The sequence below is a fragment of the Thunnus thynnus genome, chromosome 19 (genome assembly GCF_963924715.1).
Source record: "Thunnus thynnus chromosome 19, fThuThy2.1, whole genome shotgun sequence".
In the NCBI taxonomy this organism is placed as follows: Eukaryota; Metazoa; Chordata; class Actinopteri; order Scombriformes; family Scombridae; genus Thunnus; species Thunnus thynnus.
Window position 1 is genome coordinate 33,057 of NC_089535.1, and position 27,907 is coordinate 60,963.

General features: G+C 42.9%; 1 protein-coding gene across 4 annotated transcripts in view; it reads left to right on the forward strand.

Moving 5' to 3' along the window:
• Window positions 1-307: 307 nt before the first annotated feature.
• Window positions 308-27,907, forward strand: part of LOC137171216 (multidrug resistance-associated protein 1-like) — a 38,059-nt gene continuing 10,459 nt past the window's right edge. For 3 of the 4 annotated variants that reach the window (XR_010924731.1, XM_067575040.1, XM_067575042.1), the window contains exons 1-15: window positions 308-463; window positions 5,868-6,005; window positions 7,926-8,051; window positions 10,940-11,001; window positions 11,657-11,785; window positions 11,865-12,086; window positions 15,273-15,450; window positions 15,653-15,814; window positions 15,946-16,038; window positions 18,234-18,437; window positions 19,396-19,542; window positions 20,483-20,570; window positions 20,946-21,142; window positions 21,436-21,612; window positions 26,357-26,524. Coding sequence is in view for 3 of the 4 variants with exons in the window: in XM_067575040.1 (XP_067431141.1) it covers window positions 323-463; window positions 5,868-6,005; window positions 7,926-8,051; window positions 10,940-11,001; window positions 11,657-11,785; window positions 11,865-12,086; window positions 15,273-15,450; window positions 15,653-15,814; window positions 15,946-16,038; window positions 18,234-18,437; window positions 19,396-19,542; window positions 20,483-20,570; window positions 20,946-21,142; window positions 21,436-21,612; window positions 26,357-26,524 (2,232 nt within the window). In the remaining variant the exon portion in view is untranslated. The remainder of the gene's footprint in view (window positions 464-5,867; window positions 6,006-7,925; window positions 8,052-10,939; window positions 11,002-11,656; window positions 11,786-11,864; window positions 12,087-15,272; window positions 15,451-15,652; window positions 15,815-15,945; window positions 16,039-18,233; window positions 18,438-19,395; window positions 19,543-20,482; window positions 20,571-20,945; window positions 21,143-21,435; window positions 21,613-26,356; window positions 26,525-27,907) is intronic. The other variant, XM_067575041.1, reaches the window with a different exon arrangement.

The window sequence follows — 27,907 nt, forward strand, 5'->3', positions numbered from 1 at the left end:
CTCCTGGTCCAAAGCTGTGTTCAACTTTGTTGATAACAGGATAAAGAAATGCATCATTTTGTTTTTCATGTGAATTAAAAAAACGTAATCCACCTCCCATTTTTTCCTGTTTTTCCCGTTCCATTAACCCGTTTATCATCTCCAAATCTACAACTGGAGTAGAAATTAATTAAATTCAATTCAGTTCAATTCAATTTTATTCAGGTTAGATCATACACTAAGCCTGGTCTCTTGGTTAACTCTGGTATGTGGACTCAGTCTGGTAAGTGGACTGAATCTAGTTCTCAGAACTAGTCTGCCACATAAAATAATCCTGTCTGATATGTGGCCTCTGCAGCTCCTCAGTTTGAGTCTGGCAACTTTGGGTCTTCTGGAGATCTTTTACTTGCTGGTGAAGAAGAATGAGGAGATCCACAAGCACATGGTCTTCCTGCTGGGCCCGATGGTCCGAAGCGCTACTCTGGTATGTCACAGAGACCCCATACAGGAAGTCCACATATCCAAATGTCACCATGGTAATGAATAAGTCTTTGTTGTCCCTCATGGTAAATGTGCAACACAGACACAAACTGACGGCTCTAACCATTAACGTGTGAACCGATTGCTCTAAATGTTAACGTGAGAACTGACTACTCTTACAATTACCATGACAACCAACTGCCCTGAATGTTAAAGTGAGAACCGACTGCTCTAAAATGTTAAAGTAAAAACCGACCGTTCAATCAATCAATCAATCAATCAATCAGTTTTTATTTATATAGCACCAAATCACAACAAAAGTCATCTCAGGGCATTTTTCACATAGAGCAGGTCAAGACCGAACTCTTTAATTTACAGAGACCCAACAATTCCCCCATGAGCAGCACTTGGCGACAGCAGTAAGGAAAAACTCCTGTTTAATGGGAAGAAACCTCAAGCAGAACCCGGCTCTTGGTGGGCGGCCATCTGCTTTGACTGGTTGGGTTGAGAGAGAGAAAGAAAGAGGGGGGAGGGGGGACCGGAGAGCAACAGTCATAACAATAACAATAACAGCAGCAATAGCCGGGGAAGGACACCAACAGGACTGCGAAGGCTCGGCCTGCAACCCAGGATTTCCTGCGAGATGAAAAAGCACAAAAAACTCCGAGGAAGAAGCAAAGTTAGTGACATGCATTGATGTTACATGAATACATACAGATGGAGAGGAGGAGGAGGAGAGAGGAGCCCAGTGCATCATGGGAAGTCCCCCAGCAGTCTAGGCCTATAGCAGCATAACTAAGGGCTGATCCAAGGCGAGCCTGGTCGGCCCTAACTATAAGCTTTATCAAAAAGGAAAGTTTTAAGCCTACTCTTAAACATAGAGAGGATGTCTGCACCCCGGACTGAATCTAGTAGATGGTTCCACAGGAGAGGAGCCTATTCTAACCGTTAACGTGACAACTGACGGCTCTAAATGTTAATGTGACAATCAACAGCTCTAACCATTAACATGACAACTGATGGCCCTAACCGTTAACGTGATAACCGACAGGTCTAACCGTTAACGTGATAACCGACAGGTCTAACCGTTAACGTGAGAACCGACAGGTCTAACCGTTAACGTGATAACCGACAGGTCTAACCGTTAACGTGAGAACCGACAGGTCTAACCGTTAACGTGATAACCGACAGGTCTAACCGTTAACGTGATAACCGACAGGTCTAACCGTTAATGTGAGAACCGACAGGTCTAACCGTTAACGTGATAACCGACAGGTCTAACCGTTAACGTGAGAACCGACAGGTCTAACCGTTAATGTGAGAACCGACAGGTCTAACCGTTAACGTGATAACCGACAGCTATAACCGTTAACGTGATAACCGACAGGTCTAACCGTTAACGTGAGAACCGACAGCTATAACCGTTAACGTGATAACCGACAGCTATGACCGTTAACGTGATAACCGACAGGTCTAACCGTTAACGTGAGAACCGACAGGTCTAACCGTTAACGTGAGAACCGACAGGTCTAACCGTTAACGTGATAACCGACAGGTCTAACCGTTAACGTGATAACCGACAGCTATAACCGTTAACGTGATAACCGACAGCTATAACCGTTAACGTGAGAACCGACAGCTATAACCGTTAACGTGAGAACCGACAGCTATAACCGTTAACGTGAGAACCGACAGCTATAACCGTTAACGTGAGAACCGACAGCTATAACCGTTAACGTGAGAACCGACAGCTATAACCGTTAACGTGAGAACCGACAGGTCTAACCGTTAACGTGAGAACCGACAGCTATAACCGTTAACGTGATAACCGACAGGTCTAACCGTTAACGTGAGAACCGACAGCTATAACCGTTAACGTGATAACCGACAGGTCTAACCGTTAACGTGAGAACCGACAGGTCTAACCGTTAACGTGAGAACCGACAGGTCTAACCGTTAACGTGATAACCGACAGGTCTAACCGTTAACGTGAGAACCGACAGGTCTAACCGTTAACGTGAGAACCGACAGCTATAACCGTTAACGTGAGAACCGACAGCTATAACCGTTAACGTGAGAACCGACAGGTCTAACCGTTAACGTGAGAACCGACAGGTCTAACCGTTAACGTGAGAACCGACAGGTCTAACCGTTAACGTGAGAACCGACAGCTATAACCGTTAACGTGAGAACCGACAGCTATAACCGTTAACGTGATAACCGACAGGTCTAACCGTTAACGTGAGAACCGACAGCTATAACCGTTAACGTGAGAACCGACAGGTCTAACCGTTAACGTGAGAACCGACAGCTATAACCGTTAACGTGATAACCGACAGGTCTAACCGTTAACGTGAGAACCGACAGCTATAACCGTTAACGTGAGAACCGACAGCTATAACCGTTAACGTGAGAACCGGAGGCTCTAAATGTTAAAGTGAGAACTGATGGCTCTAACCGTTAACGTGAGAACCGACAGCTATAATCGTTAACGTGATAACCGACAGCTATAACCGTTAACGTGATAACCGACAGGTCTAACCGTTAACGTGAGAACCGACAGGTCTAAACGTTAACGTGATAACCGACAGCTATAACCGTTAACGTGAGAACCGACAGGTCTAACCGTTAACGTGAGAACCGACAGCTATAACCGTTAACGTGATAACCGACAGGTCTAACCGTTAATGTGAGAACCGACAGCTATAACCGTTAATGTGAGAACCGACAGGTCTAACCGTTAACGTGAGAACCGACAGCTATAACCGTTAACGTGAGAACCGACAGCTATAACCGTTAACGTGAGAACCGACAGGTCTAACCGTTAACGTGAGAACCGACAGCTATAACCGTTAACGTGAGAACCGACAGCTATAACCGTTAACGTGATAACCGACAGCTCTAACCGTTAATGTGATAACCGACAGCTATAACCGTTAACGTGAGAACCGACAGCTATAACCGTTAACGTGAGAACCGACAGCTATAACCGTTAACGTGAGAACCGACAGGTCTAACCGTTAACGTGATAACCGACAGCTATAACCGTTAACGTGATAACCGACAGCTATAACCGTTAACGTGAGAACCGACAGCTATAACCGTTAACGTGAGAACCGACAGGTCTAACCGTTAACGTGAGAACCGACAGCTATAACCGTTAACGTGAGAACCGACAGCTATAACCGTTAACGTGAGAACCGACAGCTATAACCGTTAACGTGAGAACCGACAGCTATAATCGTTAACGTGATAACCGACAGGTCTAACCGTTAACGTGAGAACCGACAGGTCTAAACGTTAACGTGATAACCGACAGCTATAACCGTTAACGTGAGAACCGACAGGTCTAACCGTTAACGTGAGAACCGACAGCTATAACCGTTAACGTGATAACCGACAGCTATAACCGTTAACGTGATAACCGACAGCTCTAACCGTTAACGTGAGAACCAACAGGTCTAACCGTTAACGTGATAACCGACAGGTCTAACCGTTAATGTGAGAACCGACAGGTCTAACCGTTAATGTGAGAACCGACAGCTATAACCGTTAATGTGAGAACCGACAGGTCTAACCGTTAATGTGAGAACCGACAGCTATAACCGTTAATGTGAGAACCGACAGGTCTAACCGTTAACGTGAGAACCGACAGCTATAACCGTTAATGTGATAACCGACAGGTCTAACCGTTAATGTGAGAACCGACAGCTATAACCGTTAATGTGAGAACCGACAGGTCTAACCGTTAACGTGAGAACCGACAGCTATAACCGTTAACGTGAGAACCGACAGCTATAACCGTTAACGTGAGAACCGACAGGTCTAACCGTTAACGTGAGAACCGACAGCTATAACCGTTAACGTGAGAACCGACAGGTCTAAACGTTAACGTGATAACCGACAGCTATAACCGTTAACGTGATAACCGACAGCTATAACCGTTAACGTGAGAACCGACAGCTATAACCGTTAATGTGAGAACCGACAGGTCTAACCGTTAACGTGAGAACCGACAGCTATAACCGTTAACGTGAGAACCGACAGCTATAACCGTTAACGTGAGAACCGACAGGTCTAACCGTTAACGTGAGAACCGACAGCTATAACCGTTAACGTGAGAACCGACAGGTCTAACCGTTAACGTGAGAACCGACAGCTATAACCGTTAACGTGATAACCGACAGCTATAACCGTTAACGTGAGAACCGACAGGTCTAACCGTTAACGTGAGAACCGACAGCTATAACCGTTAACGTGATAACCGACAGGTCTAACCGTTAACGTGATAACCGACAGGTCTAACCGTTAACGTGATAACCGACAGGTCTAACCGTTAACGTGAGAACCGACAGGTCTAACCGTTAACGTGAGAACCGACAGCTATAACCGTTAACGTGAGAACCGACAGCTATAACCGTTAACGTGATAACCGACAGCTCTAACCGTTAATGTGATAACCGACAGCTATAACCGTTAACGTGAGAACCGACAGCTATAACCGTTAACGTGAGAACCGACAGCTATAACCGTTAACGTGAGAACCGACAGGTCTAACCGTTAACGTGATAACCGACAGCTATAACCGTTAACGTGATAACCGACAGCTATAACCGTTAACGTGAGAACCGACAGCTATAACCGTTAACGTGAGAACCGACAGGTCTAACCGTTAACGTGAGAACCGACAGCTATAACCGTTAACGTGAGAACCGACAGCTATAACCGTTAACGTGAGAACCGACAGCTATAACCGTTAACGTGAGAACCGACAGCTATAACCGTTAACGTGATAACCGACAGCTATAACCGTTAACGTGATAACCGACAGCTCTAACCGTTAACGTGAGAACCAACAGGTCTAACCGTTAACGTGATAACCGACAGGTCTAACCGTTAATGTGAGAACCGACAGGTCTAACCGTTAATGTGAGAACCGACAGCTATAACCGTTAATGTGAGAACCGACAGGTCTAACCGTTAACGTGAGAACCGACAGCTATAACCGTTAATGTGATAACCGACAGGTCTAACCGTTAACGTGAGAACCGACAGCTATAACCGTTAACGTGAGAACCGACAGCTATAACCGTTAACGTGAGAACCGACAGGTCTAACCGTTAACGTGAGAACCGACAGCTATAACCGTTAACGTGAGAACCGACAGGTCTAACCGTTAACGTGAGAACCGACAGCTATAACCGTTAACGTGATAACCGACAGCTATAACCGTTAACGTGAGAACCGACAGGTCTAACCGTTAACGTGAGAACCGACAGCTATAACCGTTAACGTGATAACCGACAGGTCTAACCGTTAACGTGAGAACCGACAGCTATAACCGTTAACGTGAGAACCGACAGGTCTAACCGTTAACATGAGAACTTCCTCTTTCTCCTCTTCCTCAGGTTCTGGCAGTTGTTATAATTCATGTAGAGAGGATGAAGGGCAGCCGTTCATCCATCCTCCTCTTTCTCTTCTGGACTCTTCTGGTTGTTTGCTCCGTTGTTCCTCTGAAGGTCAACATCCAACAGATTATTGATCAGGTATCAGGTATTATGGTTTGTGTTTTTAAGGTTTAATGATGCCTCATTCCATATGATTAAGTCCCAGAAACTGGTTATTAGGATCACTATTACAATGTGATGTGAATGCAGCTTCCCTCTGCAGACTGTCTGCGCCGCCATGTAGTTGTAGTTTTCCTGTTTCAGTCTGTATGAATCTCTGCCTGCTGGCTGTTTCTGTTCTCCCACCTGATGACCATGGTGGTTGTCCACCTGATGACCATGGTGGTTGTCCACCTGATGACAACACAAACAGGATCTAGATGATGATTTTGATACAGAGCTCTGTTGTATGTTGTAGCTGAGTGGTTGTCAGCTGTAATCGCTATAGACAGTCGGCTATAGAAAAGAGGGTGTCGACCATTTAAAAGACAGCACACATTGGTTGAAAGTCATAAGTCTTTCCAACAGTTTCTGCTCTGAAAGCTCAGACTGTTTCTACAAAAGCAGCTCGGTTCTGCTTCAATTCAAACCACTAAGTGACAAAAAGAGCCACAGTTTTTTCTCTTTTTCCTGCCGCTGATTTCTTATTCTCGGCTGCAGTATTTCACAGCTCAATGATGGATAATCTGAGGTTTTCTCTGGCAAGGACTCGGATCTAAATTTACTCTTCTCTTGAAGTGTGAATTTACTCGTATGTGTGTTTGTGTTAATCATTTCCTGGACAGCAGTTCATATGTAACTGCTAATTTCTTTGGTTTCTTGGAAAGGATGAAGAAACTGACCCCAGTACACATGAACAGTTGATAAGTACCTGTTAATTTATTTCAGTTTCTGAGAAAAAAACAGTTTATGGAGTTCATAAGAAACTGTTGATTTTTAAAATAACTGTAACTGACAACACAGTGCAACTCTGTCTTAGATTATCAATTTCTGAGTCCTTTTTATGATTTGTTGTGGTGTAGAAACTGGCAGAGCTTTGTAAAATACACACACACACGTATATATGTATATATATATTTCACCAACAAAGACCACGTCAACAAAATTGTTGATTTGAAATGATTTAATGGTTCACTAGCAAGAACCACACCACAACAATATGCCGTTTAAAGGTTTAATGGAATTCAGGAGGTATTGAATGTTGAGGATAAATGAATGAATGTGAGTGAAGGTAGAAGGAACATGTCATCCGTCAGGCCAGTCTGGGAGGATGTACTGAAGACCAGGCAGAGGGAGACTCAGTGTCGGGTTCCATCTCAGGCATATTTCCGCCCGAGCTGATCGCTGGTCCTCAGACACTGCCTAGAATAAGACATGGGAGAGCTTTGCACCGGATTAAATAGGAAGAGACGGGGGAAAGAGGGAGGGGAGGATGAATGGAGGTGTGCATGGATGAACTGATGTCAGTGGGGGGAAGATAGGAGGTAACCAGGAGACCAGTAACCAGTGGTTCCTGTATTCAAACAGGTTAAAAAAGGGGTTTGGAGGCGAGGAATGTGAAAACTGAGATGAAGGGGAAAGGAACGGATAAGATGTGCCTAAATACTCTTGTGCGGAAAAAGGATGTGTACGAGACGTGGTCTTTGTTCCTGAACTTTATAAGTTTAAAACTTAGTCATAAAACGTAATTTATATATATATATATATATATATATATAAACTATATATAATAAACTAAGTGACAAATTCAACAACATGGTTCAAGTCAATTGTTGAAATATCTGTTGTTTTACATTTAGGACTTTCAGATATTACATTTAAATATCTCGTCTGTGTATTTTTAAACGTATTGGTGGATATTCTGTTTTATTGTTCTGTCTTTCAAATGTTGAATGAAACTTATGAAACTTAAAATTCTTCAAAATGAACTTGAATCTCTGACCTCTGACCTCAAATCTCTGACCTCTGACCTCAAATCTCTGACCTCTGACCTCAAATCTCTGACCTCTGCAATTTCAGGGTTTTTCATCAGATGCTGTTCGTCTTGTAGCGTTCTTCGCCTGTTTTTCCCTCCAGTTCATTCAGCTCATTCTCTGCTGCTTCTCTGACCGCCGACCGCTCTCTGCCAAACACACCTACGTCCAGGTACGACACACACACACACACACACACGTCTAGGTACGACACACACACACACACACACACACACGTCTAGGTACGACACACACACACACACACACACGTCTAGGTACGACACACACACACACACACACACGTCCAGGTACGACACACACACACACACGTCTAGGTACGACACACACACCTACGTCCAGGTACGACACACACACACACACACACACGTCCAGGTACGACACACACACACACACGTCTAGGTACGACACACACACCTACGTCCAGGTACGACACACACACACACACACACACGTCTAGGTACGACACACACACCTACGTCCAGGTACGACACACACACCTACGTCCAGGTACGACACACACACACACACACACGTCTAGGTACGACACACACACACACACACACACACACGTCTAGGTACGACACACACACACACACACACACGTCCAGGTACGACACACACACACACACACACGTCCAGGTACGACACACACACACACACACAAGTCCAGGTACGACACACACACCTACGTCCCGGTACGACACACACACCTACGTCCAGGTACGACACACACACACACACACACGTCTAGGTACGACACACACACACACACACACACACACGTCTAGGTACGACACACACACACACACACACGTCCAGGTACGACACACACACACACACACAAGTCCAGGTACGACACACACACCTACGTCCAGGCACGACACACACACACACACACACGTCCAGGTACGACACACACACCTACGTCCAGGTACGACACACACACACACACACATGTCCAGGTACGACACACACACCTACGTCCAGGCACGACACACACACACACACACACGTCCAGGTACGACACACACACCTACGTCCAGGTACGACACACACACACACACACACACGTCTAGGTACGACACACACACACACACACACATCCAGGTACGACACACACACACATGTCCAGGTACGACACACACACACGTCCAGGTACGACACACACACACACACACACACACACACACACACACACGTCCAGGTACGACACACACACACACACACACACGTCCAGGTCTCTGATCTCTGAAAACACCAATCAGCTCTGAGTTCACTGGGATCACAACAGTGTTGAATACTGGATACAGTGTATTGATATGATATTGATATATGGATACAGTGTATTGATATGATATTGATATATGGATACAGTGTATTGATATGATATTGATATGATATTGATATATGGATACAGTATATTGATATGATATTGATATGATATTGATATATGGATACAGTGTATTGATATGATATTGATATATGGATACAGTGTATTGATATGATATTGATATATGGATACAGTGTATTGATATGATATTGATATATGGATACAGTGTATTGATATGATATTGATATGATATTGATATATGGATACAGTATATTGATATGATATTGATATGATATTGATATATGGATACAGTGTATTGATATGATATTGATATATGGATACAGTGTATTGATATGATATTGATATATGGATACAGTGTATTGATACTGATATTGATATGATATTGATATATGGATACAGTATATTGATATGATATTGATATGATATTGATATATGGATACAGTATATTGATATGATATTGATATGATATTGATATATGGATACAGTGTATTGATACTGATATTGATATATGGATACAGTATATTGATATGATATTGATATGATATTGATATATGGATACAGTATATTGATATGATATTGATATATGGATACAGTATATTGATACTGATATTGATATATGGATACAGTGTATTGATACTGATATTGATATATGGATACAGTATATTGATATGATATTGATATGATATTGATATATGGATACAGTATATTGATATGATATTGATATATGGATACAGTATATTGATACTGATATTGATATATGGATACAGTGTATTGATACTGATATTGATATATGGATACAGTATATTGATATGATATTGATATGATATTGATATATGGATACAGTATATTGATATGATATTGATATATGGATACAGTATATTGATACTGATATTGATATATGGATACAGTGTATTGATACTGATATTGATATATGGATACAGTGTATTGATACTGATATTGATACTGATATTGATATATGGATACAGTGTATTGATACTGATATTGATATATGGATAAAGTATATTGATATGATATTGATATATGGATACAGTATATTGATACTGATATTGATATGATATTGATATATGGATACAGTATATTGATACTGATATTGATATATGGATACAGTATATTGATACTGATATTGATATGATATTGATATATGGATACAGTGTATTGATACTGATATTGATATATGGATAAAGTATATTGATATGATATTGATATATGGATACAGTATATTGATATGATATTGATATATGGATACAGTATATTGATACTGATATTGATATATGGATACAGTGTATTGATACTGATATTGATATATGGATACAGTGTATTGATACTGATATTGATACTGATATTGATATATGGATACAGTGTATTGATACTGATATTGATATATGGATAAAGTATATTGATATGATATTGATATATGGATACAGTATATTGATACTGATATTGATATGATATTGATATATGGATACAGTATATTGATACTGATATTGATATATGGATACAGTATATTGATACTGATATTGATATGATATTGATATATGGATACAGTATATTGATACTGATATTGATATATGGATACAGTATATTGTGTTGCAGTGAGAAGATGTCATGTGACTGCCGGCGTCGTTGTTTTCAGATGTTATAAATGTGTTTCTGTTTTCTATCATCAGAATCGGTGTCCTGAAGAAGATGCCTCATTTCTCTCCAAGTTCTTCTTCTTTTGGTTCAGCAGGTACAAAGATCACAACTGAAACACTTAAATTCAACATAAATCACCAGACAACAGGAAGCAGCTGCCAGGATGACTTTGTGTTCATGATCACCTTTTTAATTTTGATTAATTAAATAATGTTGTTTATGAGATACAAACTGAAAAATTATTAGAAACAATGTAAATAAAATGTTCATAAAAGCTAACATCTAACAGCCACTCCTGAGGTGCTTTACACCAGTGCAGTTGTCATGACAACAAAATCATGAAGCAACTGGATTGTTGTCATGGAGATAACTTACATCATAGAGACACTAACCTGATGATGGTACTAAAGATCCAAAAGATGACAGAGAAGAAGGAGAAATATAATCTTTATGTTCTTGTTTTGATGTGGAAGCAGAAAACAGAACCAGTTTGTCACGTGACCTCAGGAGTCCTGAAGCACTTAGAATAACACTGTGATGTGAGTTTTCATAGATCTGTGAGTTCATTCACATGTTCACATGAGACATGTTGAGGAGCACATGCAGAGTCCAGCTGTTGATGTTTGGAACACGTGTGGAAAACATGTTTGTGTTGCTGTGAAACAACAACACTGATTATACTCTTCATAAAAATAGTGACATTGTTTGTATGTCACTAAAATGATTGTTGTGCTTTGTTGTTCTGTCAGTTTGGTGATTCGTGGCTATCGGCGCCCCCTGCAGGCTGCAGACCTGTGGTCCCTGCGGGATGAGGACTCCTCCGTCCGGATCCTGTCTGACATGGAGAAGGCCTGGACTCGGCGCTGTGCAGAGCTGCAGTAAGACACTTCACATCATATTTGACCCGAATGTACTTTTATACATGAATAACAATAATCAAACCAACTTGATGCTCAGCAGGAAGGACCATGCTGGTTCTGGACCTTCCTGTTCCTGGTCTGCTGGTTCTGCTGTGCTGACAGAAAAAACTCAGCTGCTGAGGAAGAGGAGGAAGAGGCAGAGCTACAGTCTCTTCCTCCTCCACACACTGGGGCGGAGCTTTGGACCGGACTTCCTGTGTGGAACATTGTGCCTGCTCCTCCATGATGCCTTCATGTTTGCTGTGCCGCAGGTTCTCAGGTTGGTGTCTGAGAGGTCAAAGGTCAGAGTACTGCTCACACAGATGTGTTTACAGATGTGTCACTCTGCCCTGAAGCTCTGATGTTACATTGAGTGGAACATTTTAATGTTGGATGGACTGTGTGCTGTGTATTCATGTTTGTGCTAAACGCTGGGTGAAGTGTACAGATCAGAGGGTGATATAATAAAAACACTCTCAGCCAACCACATCACTGCTCTCATAGCTCTGAATCCAGCGAGCCAATCACAGTGATGCTTCTTCAGGAAATCATATTGTTGTCTGAAGGTTCAGAAATACACATCAGAACAAACCTGCAGCCAGATGCTTCTTAACACACAATACACAATGATGATATAATGAAAATGTAAAATGGTTTGTTCATATGATCACATCAGTGACTCTACTTCCTTCCTCATGCTGCTTTATTGCATCTTATTTTACTGATGTGAGAGCTTCTTCATGTCCAGGTCTTCTTTTAAACTCAATGACACTTTTTACCTGAAGAAGAAGACGTTTCTTCTTCTTCAGTTGTAACTGACGAATCCAGCTGTTTCACCTCTGCAGGGTTGTTCACACCTGTCCGTTCCATTGCTGTGGCTTATATGATTCGCTGCTTAGTAACCATGGTAACTCATACCACAAGACTAGTCTGCTCCATGGTGGGCTAACTGTCAACCTTAATTTAGCTGTGTGTCCAAGAACGTCCAACGGGCGGAAACAGATTCCCAAAAGACGGTTCCATCAAGTGTCTTTTCCTCCTCACATCACTTTTGTCACGTTAATGTTTGGAAAACATAAAAAGGAAGAACTGTGGGGGACCTTTACAAAAATACCTGTTTCAATTTATCCCCAGTTTATTCATGGTCACCTCTGTTTTATTTAAAAGCTTAGCATTTATAGTTTAAGAAATAAAAGTGCCAATGTTGCGTTGAAGTTTTTTTCTGTTTTCTTTTTCATTCACTAATTTTGTTCAAGCTGTGAAGACAAAAAGAAAATTGAATTAAGTCCAAACCATGAACCTCTGCTGAGTTTAAACGTGGAACAGTGGAATATAGTGATCAATAGTGATCAGCTGTTCATAGTGATCAGCTGCTTATAGTGATCAGCTGTTTATAGTGATCAATAGTGATCAGCTGCTTATAGTGATCAATAGTGATCAGCTGCTTATATGGATCAATAGTGATCAGCTGCTTATAGTGATCAGCTGCTTATAGTGATCAATAGTGATCAGCTGCTTATAGTGATCAGCTGCTTATAGTGATCAGCTGCTTATAGTGATCAATAGTGATCAGCTGCTTATAGTGATCAGCTGCTTATAGTGATCAGCTGCTTATAGTGATCAGCTGTTTATAGTGATCAATAGTGATCAGCTGCTTATAGTGATCAGCTGCTTATAGTGATCAGCCGCTTATAGTGATCAGATGCTTATAGTGATCAGCTGCTTATAGTGATCAATAGTGATCAGCTGCTTATAGTGATCAATAGTGATCAGCTGCTTATAGTGATCAGCTGCTTATAGTGATCAGCTGCTTATAGTGATCAGCTGCTTATAGTGATCAGATGCTTATAGTGATCAGCTGCTTATAGTGATCAATAGTGATCAGCTGCTTATAGTGATCAGCTGCTTATAGTGATCAGCTGTTTATAGTGATCAGCTGCTTATAGTGATCAGATGCTTATAGTGATCAGCTGCTTATAGTGATCAGCTGCTTATAGTGATCAATAGTGATCAGCTGTTTATAGTGATCAGCTGCTTATAGTGATCAGATGCTTATAGTGATCAGCTGCTTATAGTGATCAGCTGCTTATAGTGATCAATAGTGATCAGCTGCTTATAGTGATCAGCTGCTTATAGTGATCAAAGAGCTCAGGACAGAATCATTCCTATACAACATTCATGCTGTTTAAATAATTTGCTTATAGTAAACAAGTAGTCCACTTACAGTGTTCATTTTGGGTCTTTTCATATATGACAACATATGGAAAAAAATTAAATCCATGGTAACTTTTTTTTACTTTACTCCAATGACACATGTCTGCGGCACCATTATTGCCTCGCAGTGCTTCTGGCTGATAACTCGAGGCAGGCGCCACATGCACATCAAAAAATCATGACGGGAAAAAGGAAAGTAATTTTCTCTCACTGAAAAACTTAAGACAATAAAAGGAGGAAATAAATCTAAGAAAAGGATCAAAGCTCTGAAACAGTGAAACCAAGAACCTGCAGATTCAACCAAGTGAATGTAAACGAGCCTGTAATCATACAACAAACACTAGAAATCATAAATAAATAAAATACATGTAGGAATTATTCTATATGACTGAAGTATAGAGGGAGTATTTTCACTGTTTAGAAACCATCTGAATATGTCACATAACAAACTTAAAGTAACGTCAGACTGTTTCTGCTGCTGAAGCAAAGAGTGTAAAAGTATTTAATGACTGATGATTTATAATCATGGAGCCAATTAACAGTGAGGATTATTGATCTCTGGTGTTTATCTGCAGTTGTCTGATGTTATTCTGACTGCAGCCATGAATCAGAGAGTAAAATCACTATTAAACTATTAAAATATGTGTTTAGTGTCGTAAACGATCTCCGTTTGTTAGAAGCTCTGATTTAAAACCAGAAACACGGAACAATAAAATGTTTCTACTGATCTATAAAAATATATATTGATCTTTTTTACTTTTCACTTTATTGTAACTCGGGACTTTTGTCCATGTCGGGATCCTGTAGGAAGGATGACGCTTTATTTCCAGTGATCTGATTGGTCAGTGGTCGGGGTGTTGATCCTCTGAAGTAACCTGTCACCATCAGTTACCATGGTGATGAACCCTGGTGAGATGTGAACCACTGTCGTAACCCTGAAAACCCAAAGTTACACCTGAAGTTACCTCAATAACCCCAAACCTGCTTCATAGTACAGACCTCTGACCTCTGGTGACCTCTGACCTCTGGTGACCTCTGACCTCTGGTGACCTCTGACCTCTGGTTGTTGCAGTGTTGTCTGCTGTCCTTCAGGCTGAGTGTTTGTGCTTTGGATTGTAAACTGCTCTGCTTGTGTTTGGCTGTGGGCTCAATGTGCTTCTGAAAGATACAGAATCTCGTGTTATCAGTTACCAATATGTGTTGTTGTTTATTTGTTCATCATGTACGTTGTTAATGTTTTATATGTTGTCAGCCTGCTGCTGGGCTTCATGCGGGACGAGGACGCTGCCATGTGGAAAGGTTTCCTGTTCGCCTCGCTGCTCTTCCTGCTGTCCTGCCTGCAGTCTCTGCTGCACCATCAGTACATGTATCTCTGCTTCACTGTAGGAATGAGGCTGAAAACTGCTGTCATGGGCCTCATCTACAGGAAGGTAACAGAAAACTGTAACTCCCACGATGCACCTGTGATACATGCTGAAAACCTGCAGTCTCTCTCAAGGCCAGTTTCAAGGTTCACATGCACGTGATCTTTCACATGTGATCACACTGCAGTGTTCTCTGATGAGCTCTGACACACTGAATCCATCACTGTGAATGTGAATAACTGTGAATAACGTTTTATTGTTTGAGCAGTGTCTGGTGATGAGCAGTGCAGCTCGGCGGCAGTGCACGGTGGGAGAAATCATCAACCTGGTTTCAGCCGACACCCAGAAGCTGATGGACTTTGTGGTTTACTTCAACAGTGTGTGGGTGGCGCCCGGCGAGATCGCACTCTGCTTCTTCTTCCTGTGGAAGGTAGAAACAAAACACATTAAACACTCAGACTGAGCTCTGAGATTCAGTTCATAATCAGGTGAGAGAACTGAACTGATAGATGGATATCAATAACCGGCTATGACATCAGCCTCTCTGTGATTGGTTGACAGCTGCTCGGTCCGTCTGCTTTGGCTGGTATCGCTGTCGTCATCCTGCTCTTCCCTCTGAATGGATTCATCGCTAAGATGAGGAGCAAACTGCAGGTGAGGAAATTCAGATTCATCCAGTTCACTGTGTTGGGTTGTTTTATTTTTTGGGCAGTTTCAACCTTTATTGGTCACAACAGTAGATACAGCTGTGAGTCAGCAGGTGTGAGACAGCGGGTGTGAGTCAGAGGGTGTGAGTCAGCAGGTGTGAGTCAGCGGGTGTGAGTCAGAGGGTGTGAGTCAGCGGGTGTGAGTCAGCAGGTGTGAGACAGCAGGTGTGAGTGAGCAGGTGTGAGTCAGCAGGTGTGAGACAGCAGGTGTGAGACAGCGGGTGTGAGTCAGAGGGTGTGAGTCAGAGGGTGTGAGTCAGCAGGTGTGAGTCAGCGGGTGTGAGTCAGAGGGTGTGAGTCAGCGGGTGTGAGTCAGCGGGTGTGAGACAGCAGGTGTGAGTGAGCAGGTGTGAGTCAGCAGGTGTGAGACAGCAGGTGTGAGTGAGCAGGTGTGAGTCAGCAGGTGTGAGACAGCAGGTGTGAGTGAGCAGGTGTGAGTCAGCAGGTGTGAGACAGCAGGTGTGAGTCAGCAGGTGTGAGTGAGCAGGTGTGAGTCAGCAGGTGTGAGTCAGCAGGTGTGAGTCAGCAGGTGTGAGACAGCAGGTGTGAGTGAGCAGGTGTGAGTCAGCAGGTGTGAGACAGCAGGTGTGAGTGAGCAGGTGTGAGTAAGCAGGTGTGAGTCAGCAGGTGTGAGTGAGCAGCTGTGAGTCAGCAGGTGTGAGTGAGTAGCTGTGAGTCAGCAGGTGTGAGACAGCAGGTGTGAGTGAGCAGGTGTGAGTCAGCAGGTGTGAGTCAGCAGGTGTGAGACAGCAGGTGTGAGTGAGCAGGTGTGAGTCAGAGGGTGTGAGTCAGCAGGTGTGAGTGAGCGGGTGTGAGTCAGCGGGTGTGAGTCAGAGGGTGTGAGTCAGCAGGTGTGAGTCAGCGGGTGTGAGACAGCGGGTGTGAGTCAGCAGGTGTGAGACAGCAGGTGTGAGTCAGCAGGTGTGAGTCAGCGGGTGTGAGTCAGCGGGTGTGAGTCAGAGGGTGTGAGTCAGCAGGTGTGAGTCAGCGGGTGTGAGTCAGAGGGTGTGAGTGAGCAGGTGTGAGTCAGCGGGTGTGAGTCAGAGGGTGTGAGTGAGCAGGTGTGAGTCAGCAGGTGTGAGTCAGAGGGTGTGAGTCAGCAGGTGTGAGTCAGCGGGTGTGAGTCAGAGGGTGTGAGTGAGCAGGTGTGAGTCAGCGGGTGTGAGTCAGAGGGTGTGAGTGAGCAGGTGTGAGTCAGCAGGTGTGAGACAGCAGGTGTGAGTGAGCAGGTGTGAGACAGCAGGTGTGAGTGAGCAGGTGTGAGTGAGCAGGTGTGAGTCAGCAGGTGTGAGACAGCAGGTGTGAGTGAGCAGGTGTGAGTCAGCAGGTGTGAGACAGCAGGTGTGAGTGAGCAGGTGTGAGTCAGCAGGTGTGAGACAGCAGGTGTGAGTCAGCGGGTGTGAGTGAGCAGGTGTGAGTCAGCAGGTGTGAGACAGCAGGTGTGAGTGAGCAGGTGTGAGTAAGCAGGTGTGAGTCAGCAGGTGTGAGTGAGCAGCTGTGAGTCAGCAGGTGTGAGTGAGTAGCTGTGAGTCAGCAGGTGTGAGACAGCAGGTGTGAGTGAGCAGGTGTGAGTCAGCAGGTGTGAGTCAGCAGGTGTGAGACAGCAGGTGTGAGTGAGCAGGTGTGAGTCAGCAGGTGTGAGACAGCAGGTGTGAGTCAGCAGGTGTGAGTCAGCAGGTGTGAGTCAGCAGGTGTGAGTGAGCGGGTGTGAGTCAGCGGGTGTGAGTCAGAGGGTGTGAGTCAGCGGGTGTGAGTCAGCGGGTGTGAGTGAGCAGGTGTGAGTGAGCAGGTGTGAGTGAGCGGGTGTGAGTGAGCGGGTGTGAGTCAGCGGGTGTGAGTCAGCGGGTGTGAGTGAGCAGGTGTGAGTGAGCAGGTGTGAGTGAGCAGGTGTGAGACAGCAGGTGTGAGTCAGCAGGTGTGAGTGAGCAGGTGTGAGTGAGCAGGTGTGAGTGAGCGGGTGTGAGTCAGCGGGTGTGAGTCAGCGGGTGTGAGTCAGCGGGTGTGAGTGAGCAGGTGTGAGTGAGCAGGTGTGAGTCAGCAGGTGTGAGACAGCAGGTGTGAGTCAGCAGGTGTGAGTGAGCAGGTGTGAGTCAGCAGGTGTGATCTGATCACAGCAACATGTTCACTGTGACTCTTTCTCAGGAGGTCCAGATGAAGTTCATGGACAATCGGATCAAACTGATGAATGAGATCCTGAACGGTGTGAAGATCCTGAAGTTCTATGCCTGGGAGGCTGCTTTCCTGCGGCGTGTCAGCGAGCTTCGGGACGGAGAACTGGACGCCCTGAAGAAGTCTCAGATCCTCTACTCAATCTCTCTAGCCTCCTTTAACTCTTCTTCCTTCCTGGTGAGATACACCTGTCTGTCCTCACCTGTCTGCTACCTGATTTAATCCTGTCGTTCAGTGAACTTGCTGCTCCTTCAGTCATTCACTTGTGAATCATGATAACAGTAAAACATCATGCTGTGTCATCAGTAATTAGCTTTAATAGGTAATTACTGTCAGATAGATTTGATACATTTATATGTTTTGATGTTATTCAGTAGATATCTATATTTTTATATTTACCCTGGCAGTGAGTGTTGTTTAGTTTGTTACATTCTGTTACCAATCTGAATACCATCTGTAAAACACAGTCGTGTATCTGTATGACATATTTATTGTTTCATGTTGATTTGAACTGTTGTCTGAATGTCGTCCTGCGTTAGAAAAACACTCTTAATAGTCTCTGTGATGACAGGACTTAAAATCTTAACTTTGCTTTTAAAGCAGCATGGACTCACTTTATACTCACACCTCATATATATAAACTTAAATTTAAATGCACATTCTGTTATTATGGTAACCCGCCAGGACCCGTAAATGTGGCGTTTGTGTTGATGTGCTTCAGTGTTCTTACATCCTCATCTTGTACACATGCTCTCATATATCATCTCATTTCTCCATCAATCTACACATGTGTACATGAGAGTGACTTATTTCATACAAAATGTGTCTTGATGTACAAAGCCTCAGTTGGTTGTTATGCTATGGTTACCCACAGTTCAATGTACCTTTTCTGTTATTTGATTTGAATGGACATCTGTCAGCCAATCAGAAATGACAGAACTTTTGTCACCATTTTGATAATTTTCCTAAATGAACCTTTTTTCACCATGTGAAGACATGAATCCAAACTGCTCTTGTTAAACATGTTTGTGTTCTGCACTGGTTCTTCTTCTTTTCCTCTGATCAACTTACAGAAACGTTACAGATGACGTTTATTATTTTTTAACAAGCAGATCATTCTTTTCTGTGGTCTCAGATCTTGTTTGCAGTCTTTGGAGTCTACGTTCTGATCGATGAGCGAAATGTTCTGGATGCTCAGAAAATCTTTGTTTCTGTCGCTCTCATCAACATCCTGAAGACTCCTCTAAGTCAGCTTCCTTTCGCCATGAGCACCACCATGCAGGCAAGTCTCAGCCAATCAGAAACCTGCGATGTCAAATAATCAGCAGCACCAACTTTCCGATATTTTCTGACCTGGGCTGGTGTTCAGCTGCACAGTAGAGACACTATGAGGACAGCAGAGACACTATGAGGACAGCAGAGACACTGAGAGACACTGAGAGGGCAGCAGAGACACTGAGAGGACAGTAGAGACACTGAGAGACACTGAGAGGACAGCAGAGACACTGAGAGGACAGCAGAGACACTGAGAGGACAGTAGAGACACTGAGAGGACAGCAGAGACACTGAGAGACATTGAGAGGACAGCAGAGACACTGAGAGAGGACAGCAGAGACATTGAGAGACACTGAGAGGACAGCAGAGACACTGAGAGGACAACAGAGACACTAGGAGGACAGCAAAGACACAGAGACACTAAGAGAGAACAACAGAGACATTATGAGGACAGCAGAGACACTAAGAGAGGACAACAGAGACACTATGAGGACAGCAGAGACACTATGAGGACAGCAGAGACACTGAGAGACAACAACAGAGACACTGAGAGGACAGCAGAGACACTGAGAGGACAGTAGAGACACTGAGAGACACTGAGAGGACAGCAGAGACACTGAGAGACGACAGCAGAGACACTATGACAACAGCAGAGACACAGAGACACTGAGAGGACAGTAGAGACACTGAGAGACACTGAGAGGACAGCAGAGACACTGAGAGAACAACAGAGACACTATGAGGACAGCAGAGACACTATGAGGACAGCAGAGACACTGAGAGAACAACAGAGACACTATGAGGACAGCAGAGACACTATGAGGACAGCAGAGACACTATGACAACAGCAGAGATACAGAGACACTGAGAGACGACAGCAGAGACACTGAAACGACAGCAGGTTCAGAGTTACAGTCAGTCTGACTGTAGTATGTGTTTGCTTTCAGGCTTTGGTCTCGCTCAGACGTCTGGGAAACTTCCTGCTGCAGGACGAGCTGAAGCCCGACAATGTGGAGAGACTGCCTCATAACACAGGTATGACATCACACACTTGACCTACACGCCTGTCCTACACATAGATGAATATCACTTTCAGAGCTAGCTGTAGCCTAGCTTTTCACATGTTGTTAGCTGGTTAGCGGTTGGTCCTGCAGTTGAGGAGAGACGTCAAAGTCCACAAAGACTTCAGGACTTTACAGAAGTTGCAGCATGAACTGTTTCTGTTCCAGTTAATAAATAACTCATGTCAGTCACACCGGATCACACCGGCTCACACCAGGTCTTCATTAATGTTTCACTAAGTGTTTAAATGATCAGTTGATCAGTTGGTGATACACACTAATAAAGAAAAGTATTGATTCATCATGTGACAACAGAATATTGTGAGCAGGAAGTATGATGTCTCCTCAGACAGGGATGCCGTGACCATTGAGGGTGGATCCTTCGCCTGGTCAGCTGACGGGCCGCCATGTCTGCAGAGGATCAACATGGCGGTGAAGACTGGCGCCCTGGTGGCTGTAGTCGGCCATGTTGGCTCAGGAAAGTCCTCACTGCTTTCCGCCATGTTGGGAGAGATGGAGAGAAGGAGCGGCAGCATCTCCGTCAAGGTGAGATCAGTGCAGAAAACCAATCATTAGAGCTCAGTCCTGGTTACCGCTGGTTACCTGGTAACCTCTGGTTACAATCAATAAGAATATTTGGTATGATTTCAGCAGGTAGTCGTGTTGCTGAGGAGGTGGAGGCCTGCAGCTGCTGCCTTGCTCAATGGCACCTCAGCAGTGGTATCTGCCAGTCTGGGGTTCAAACGAGCAACCCTCTGGTCACAAGCTGGCGTGTTTTCCATGTGAACAGAGCTTGTCGGTGCTTCATCAGACTGATCAGTGTTTATATCTGACTTCAGGGTTCGGTGGCCTATGTCCCCCAGCAGGCCTGGATCCAGAACGCCACTCTGAAGAACAACATCCTGTTTGGCCAGGAGAGAAAGGAGAGCTGGTATCACCGCGTGGTGGAGGCCTGCGCTCTGCTGCCCGACCTGGACATCCTGCCTGCCGGAGACGCCACTGAGATTGGGGAGAAGGTACCAACACTGCCCCCTGCTGGAGCTGTCCACACAGACATTAGATCTGCTCATGTGTTTACTGAGGGGTATTCCATCAAGGCGGATAAAGGAAAAGCCTGGCTTAATTTGATAAGTCTTGCTAATTTTTGTGAGAGTTCCAATCTATAACTAATACTTATATGATTTATATGATTCGCTGCTCAGTAACCATGGTAACTTATACAGCAGAACTAGTCTGCTCCGTAGCAGAATAACTGTCAAGCTTAATTTAGCTGTGTGTTAAAGAATGTTCGATGGACAGCAACAGACAGATGTTTTTTTCTGTGAAGTGTCCTTTTGAGCTTGCATCACTTTTGTCATGTCTGTGTTCGGAAACATAAAATAGAAAACTGTGAGGGACCTTTACAAAAATATCTCTTTCAGTTAATCCCGATTTTATTCATGGTCACTTGTTTTGGAATTAATCATTTTATTTAAGAGCTTAGCATTTATAATTTAAGAACTTATTCACATGTTTACATGCTGTTGACGCGCTGCATGCTGCTGATGTGCTGCGGTAAGCATATTGTCTCATTTCCAGTCGCCATCTGTATTAGTGAGAGCATTTTTGCTGCTCTCCACTTGCTATATTCCTCATTACTGTGGATAAATACCTGCTGTATATTTAAACTTACGCTAGTTCTACTCAAGCACTCTTAGCACTCTCCATCTTTTAGTGACTTTTTCGCTAAGCCTACAGTTGCTGTCGAGGTGGTGTCCAGCAAACGATGTGGGCTTCATAGATAACTGGCAGACTTTCTGGGGAAGACCTGGTCTGATTAGGAGAGACGGCATACATCCCACTCTGGATGGAGCTGCTCTCATATCTAGAAATATGGCTGAGTTTATTAGTAGACCAAAACCATGACAACCCAGAGCTGAGACCAGGAAGCAGAGCTGCAGTCCTACACGCTTCTCTGCGCTTCCATTAGAGCAGTTACCCACCCAAAACCACATAGAGACCATGTCTGTCCCCAAAACCACATAGAGACCATGTCTGTCCCCAAAACCACATAGAGACCACGTCTGTCCCCAAAACCACATAGAGACTGTGTCTGTCCCCAAAACCACATAGAGACTGTGTCTGTCCCCCAAAACCACATAGAGACCGTGTCTGTCCCCAAAACCACATAGAGACCGTGTCTGTCCCCCAAACCACATAGAGACCGTGTCTGTCCCCCAAACCACATAGAGACCACGTCTGTCCCCAAAACCACATAGAGACCGCATCTGTCCCCCGACAACTTAAATCAATTGAATCTAAAATAAACAGAAGAGGATTCATTCATAAAAATCTCATAAAAATCAACACCACTCCTGCAACAGTACAATAAAATAAGAGAATTAAATGTGGACTCTTGAACATTAGATCTCTGTCATCTGAAGCCGTATTAGTAAACGATTTAATCTCAGATCATCATATTGATTGATTGTCTTACTGAAACCTGGCTGTGTCATGAAGAACATGTCAGTCTAAATGAATCCAGTCCTCCCAGTCATATTAATACTCACATTCCTCCAGACACTGGCCGAGGAGGAGTCGCAGCCTCATTATCAACTCTAGACCTGAACTTCATTATAACTCATTAGAAAGTCTTGTTCTTAGTCTCTCAGGCAACCTGGAAAACTTTACAGCCAGTTCTATGTGTTATAGTGTAGGAATTTGTGCACTCAAATATCTTTATGGTTTGTTTACTGATGTGTTTACTGATGATGTGATTACTAATGATGTGTTTACTGACGTGTTTACTGATGATGTGTTTACTGACGTGTTTACTGACGATGTGTTTACTGACGATGTGTTTACTGACGATGTGTTTACTGACGATGTGTTTACAGACGTGTTTACTGACGATGTGTTTACTGATGATGTGTTTACTGATGATGTGTTTACTGATGATGTGTTTACTGACGTGTTTACTGATGATGTGTTTACTGACGATGTGTTTACTGACGATGTGTTTACTGACGATGTGTTTACAGACGTGTTTACTGATGATGTGTTTACTGATGATGTGTTTACTGATGATGTGTTTACTGACGTGTTTACTGATGATGTGTTTACTGACGTGTTTACTGACGATGTGTTTACTGACGTGTTTACTGACGATGTGTTTACTGACGATGTGTTTACAGACGTGTTTACTGATGATGTGTCAACCTGGAAAACTTTACAGCCAGTTCTATGTGTTATAGTGTAGGAATTTGTGCACTCAAATATCTTTATGGTTTGTTTACTGATGTGTTTACTGATGATGTGATTACTAATGATGTGTTTACTGACGTGTTTACTGATGATGTGTTTACTGACGATGTGTTTACTGACGATGTGTTTACAGACGTGTTTACTGACGATGTGTTTACTGACGATGTGTTTACTGATGATGTGTTTACTGACGATGTGTTTACAGACGTGTTTACTGACGTGTTTACTGACGATGTGTTTACTGACGATGTGTTTACTGACGATGTGTTTACAGACGTGTTTACTGACGATGTGTTTACTGACGATGTGTTTACTGATGATGTGTTTACTGACGTGTTTACTGATGATGTGTTTACTGACGATGTGTTTACTGACGATGTGTTTACTGACGATGTGTTTACAGACGTGTTTACTGATGATGTGTTTACTGATGATGTGTTTACTGATGATGTGTTTACTGACGTGTTTACTGATGATGTGTTTACTGACGTGTTTACTGACGATGTGTTTACTGACGTGTTTACTGACGATGTGTTTACTGACGATGTGTTTACAGACGTGTTTACTGATGATGTGTTTACTGATGATGTGTTTACTGATGATGTGTTTACTGACGTGTTTACTGATGATGTGTTTACTGACGTGTTTACTGACGATGTGTTTACTGACGATGTGTTTACAGACGTGTTTACTGACGATGTGTTTACTGACGATGTGTTTACTGACGATTTGTTTACTGATGATGTGTTTACTGACGTGTTTACTGATGATGTGTTTACTGATGATGTGTTTACTGACGTGTTTACTGACGTGTTTACTGACGATGTGTTTACTGACGTGTTTACTGATGATGTGTTTACTGACGTGTTTACTGATGATGTGTTTACTGACGATTTGTTTACTGATGATGTGTTTACTGACGTGTTTACTGATGATGTGTTTACTGACGTGTTTACTGACGTGTTTACTGACGATGTGTTTACTGACGTGTTTACTGATGATGTGTTTACTGACGTGTTTACTGACGATGTGTTTACTGACGTGTTTACTGACGATGTGTTTACTGACGTGTTTACTGACGATGTGTTTACAGACGATGTGTTTACAGACGATGTGTTTACTGACGATGTGTTTACTGACGATGTGTTTACTGATGTGTTTACTGACGATGTGTTTACAGACGATGTGTTTACTGACGAGATGTTTACGATGATGTGTTTACTGACGATGTGTTTCCTGACGATGTGTTAACTGACGTGTTTACTGACAATGTGTTTACTGATTTGTTTACTGACGAGATGTGTACTGATGATGTGTATGCTGACGATGTGTTTACAGACGATGTGTTTACAGACGATGTGTTTACTGATGGTGTGTTTACTGACGTGTTTACTGATGTGTTTACTGACGATGTGTTTACTGATGATGTGTTTACTGACGATGTGTTTACTGACATGTTTATTGATGTGTTTACTGACGATGTGTTTACTAATGATGTGTTTACTAATGATGTGTTTACTGACAAGATGTGTACTGATGATGTGTTTACTGACATGTTTATTGATGTGTTTACTGACAAGATGTGTACTGACGATGTGTTTACTGACGATGTGTTTACTAATGATGTGTTTACTGACAAGATGTGTACTGATGATGTGTTTACTGACGATGTGTTTACTGACATGTTTATTGATGTGTTTACTGACAAGATGTGTACTGATGATGTGTTTACTGACGATGTGTTTACTGACATGTTTATTGATGTGTTTACTGACAAGATGTGTACTGACGATGTGTTTACTGAAGTGTTTACCGATGTGTTTACTGACGTGTTTACTGACAATGTGTTTACTGATTTGTTTACTGACGAGATGTGTACTGATGATGTGTATGCTGACGATGTGTTTACAGACGATGTGTTTACAGACGATGTGTTTACTGATGGTGTGTTTACTGACGTGTTTACTGATGTGTTTACTGACAATGTGTTCACTGATGATGTGTTTTCTGATGTGTTTATTGACGTGTTTACTGACAATGTGTTTACTGATTTGTTTACTGACGAGATGTGTACTGATGATGTGTATGCTGACGATGTGTTTACAGACGGTGTGTTTACTGACATGTTTATTGATGTGTTTACTGACGATGTGTTTACTAATGATGTGTTTACTGACAAGATGTGTACTGATGATGTGTTTACTGACGATGTGTTTACTGACATGTTTATTGATGTTTTTACTGACAAGATGTGTACTGACGATGTGTTTACTGATGTGTTTACCGATGTGTTTACTGACGATGTGTTTACTGACGATGTGTTTACAGACGATGTGTTTACTGATGATGTGTTTACTGACGTGTTTACTGATGTGTTTATTGACGTGTTTACTGATGTGTTTACAGACAATGTGTTTAGTGACGAGATGTGTACTGACGAGATGTGTACTGACGATGTGTTTACGATGATGTGTTTACAGACGATGTGTTCACTGATGATGTGTTTACTGGCTGCAGGGCCTGAACCTCTCCGGAGGACAGAAGCAGAGGGTGAGTCTGGCTAGGGCCGTCTACAGGAAGTCAGATGTTTACCTGCTGGATGACCCCCTGTCGGCTGTTGATGCTCACGTGGGACAACACATTTTTGATCGAGTCATTGGACCCAAAGGTCTCCTGAAAGACAAGGTGTGACCCTGCAGGACATCCAGCTGACAGTGATCATCTTCTGGCTGGGCAAAGACAAGCAAGGCCCAGATTTGTTTTTTTGGAATTTTAGGTTGCACTGACCCTTTAATACTCAACTCACACCAGCAAAAAGGCCACAGATCCTTTATAATGATACAGTGAATGATGGACTGAGACAAGGAGTTTACAAAAATTACAAAAGATTACAAAATGTATTAATACAATAAGACCAGTAATAATTTCACAAGAAATTAAACACAGAAAATCTATTAATACTATCTACTTTAAAACAGTGCAAAAATACAAAATATTTTGCAATAAGCAATAAATTGTGTGTGTGTGTGGGCGTTACACACTGTTATTATTGCGTAACAGCCACAACCTGTCACACCAGGGACCAGAGGAGAACAGCAGCATAGCGGGACTTCTCAGTGTGGCTTATAAAGTAGACCAAACAAATTGATAACAATGAAATAAGCAGTGCTAAAGCCTGTCTAGCGCTACAGTAGCCCAGGAGGGACATTTACTGGCTACCAGCTGCAAGACCTCCAGTCTGATTCTTTCACATTATGTATTTTTATATTTAAGACAAACATATCGAGGTTTTAAGTATTAATCAGTATTTATGTGACTCCCCTCTTCACATCATTTCTGTGATACTGCATGCATAAAGAAATCCAGGTGATGTGAGGTGTGAATGAGTATAAACAACAACATGAAAGAAAGTAACATTCTACTATACACAGATGTTATAAATAGTAAGTTCTCTAATAGTAAAATAAGGGCTGCATTTAAAAATAAAATATGCATTCTAAAATAAAGTGGATCGATTATATCAGGCTCTTAGATCATTTATTTTCTGTGACTTCAGTTCAGATTTGAGTGGACATGTTTGCTGCAAAGAGTTGTGCTTTGTCTGTACTGGCGCTCCACAATCGCCATGGTCATGGATCAGATGAGACAAACTGGTTTTGAACTGCTTGTGGAAGTATTTCCTTTGTTTTACCCACATAACTACAGTCATTGGGCCTCATTCACTAATATGTGCGTAGAAATGTTCTTACTTTGCACAAAACTACCATCAGATTCATGATATGTGCATTGGACCAATTTTGTTCTCACCACCATGTGTATGTTGGTGAATCAGAATTATTCTAAATTGACAGACTTGTGCCCGCTATCAGTAATTAGCATATTAACGTCCCCATTTCTCTATATAAGGAAAACTCTGCTGGAGTCGTGCAGCAGTGCAGCAGCTGTCGCTTATTGCAAAGAGGACCGTGATGGTAAAAATGTAGAAACACTTAACTGCTGGTGAAATGCAAACAATAGTTTCAGAAGTAGAAGCCAGAAAAGGCAGATTTGGCCGGTAAACATGTCATT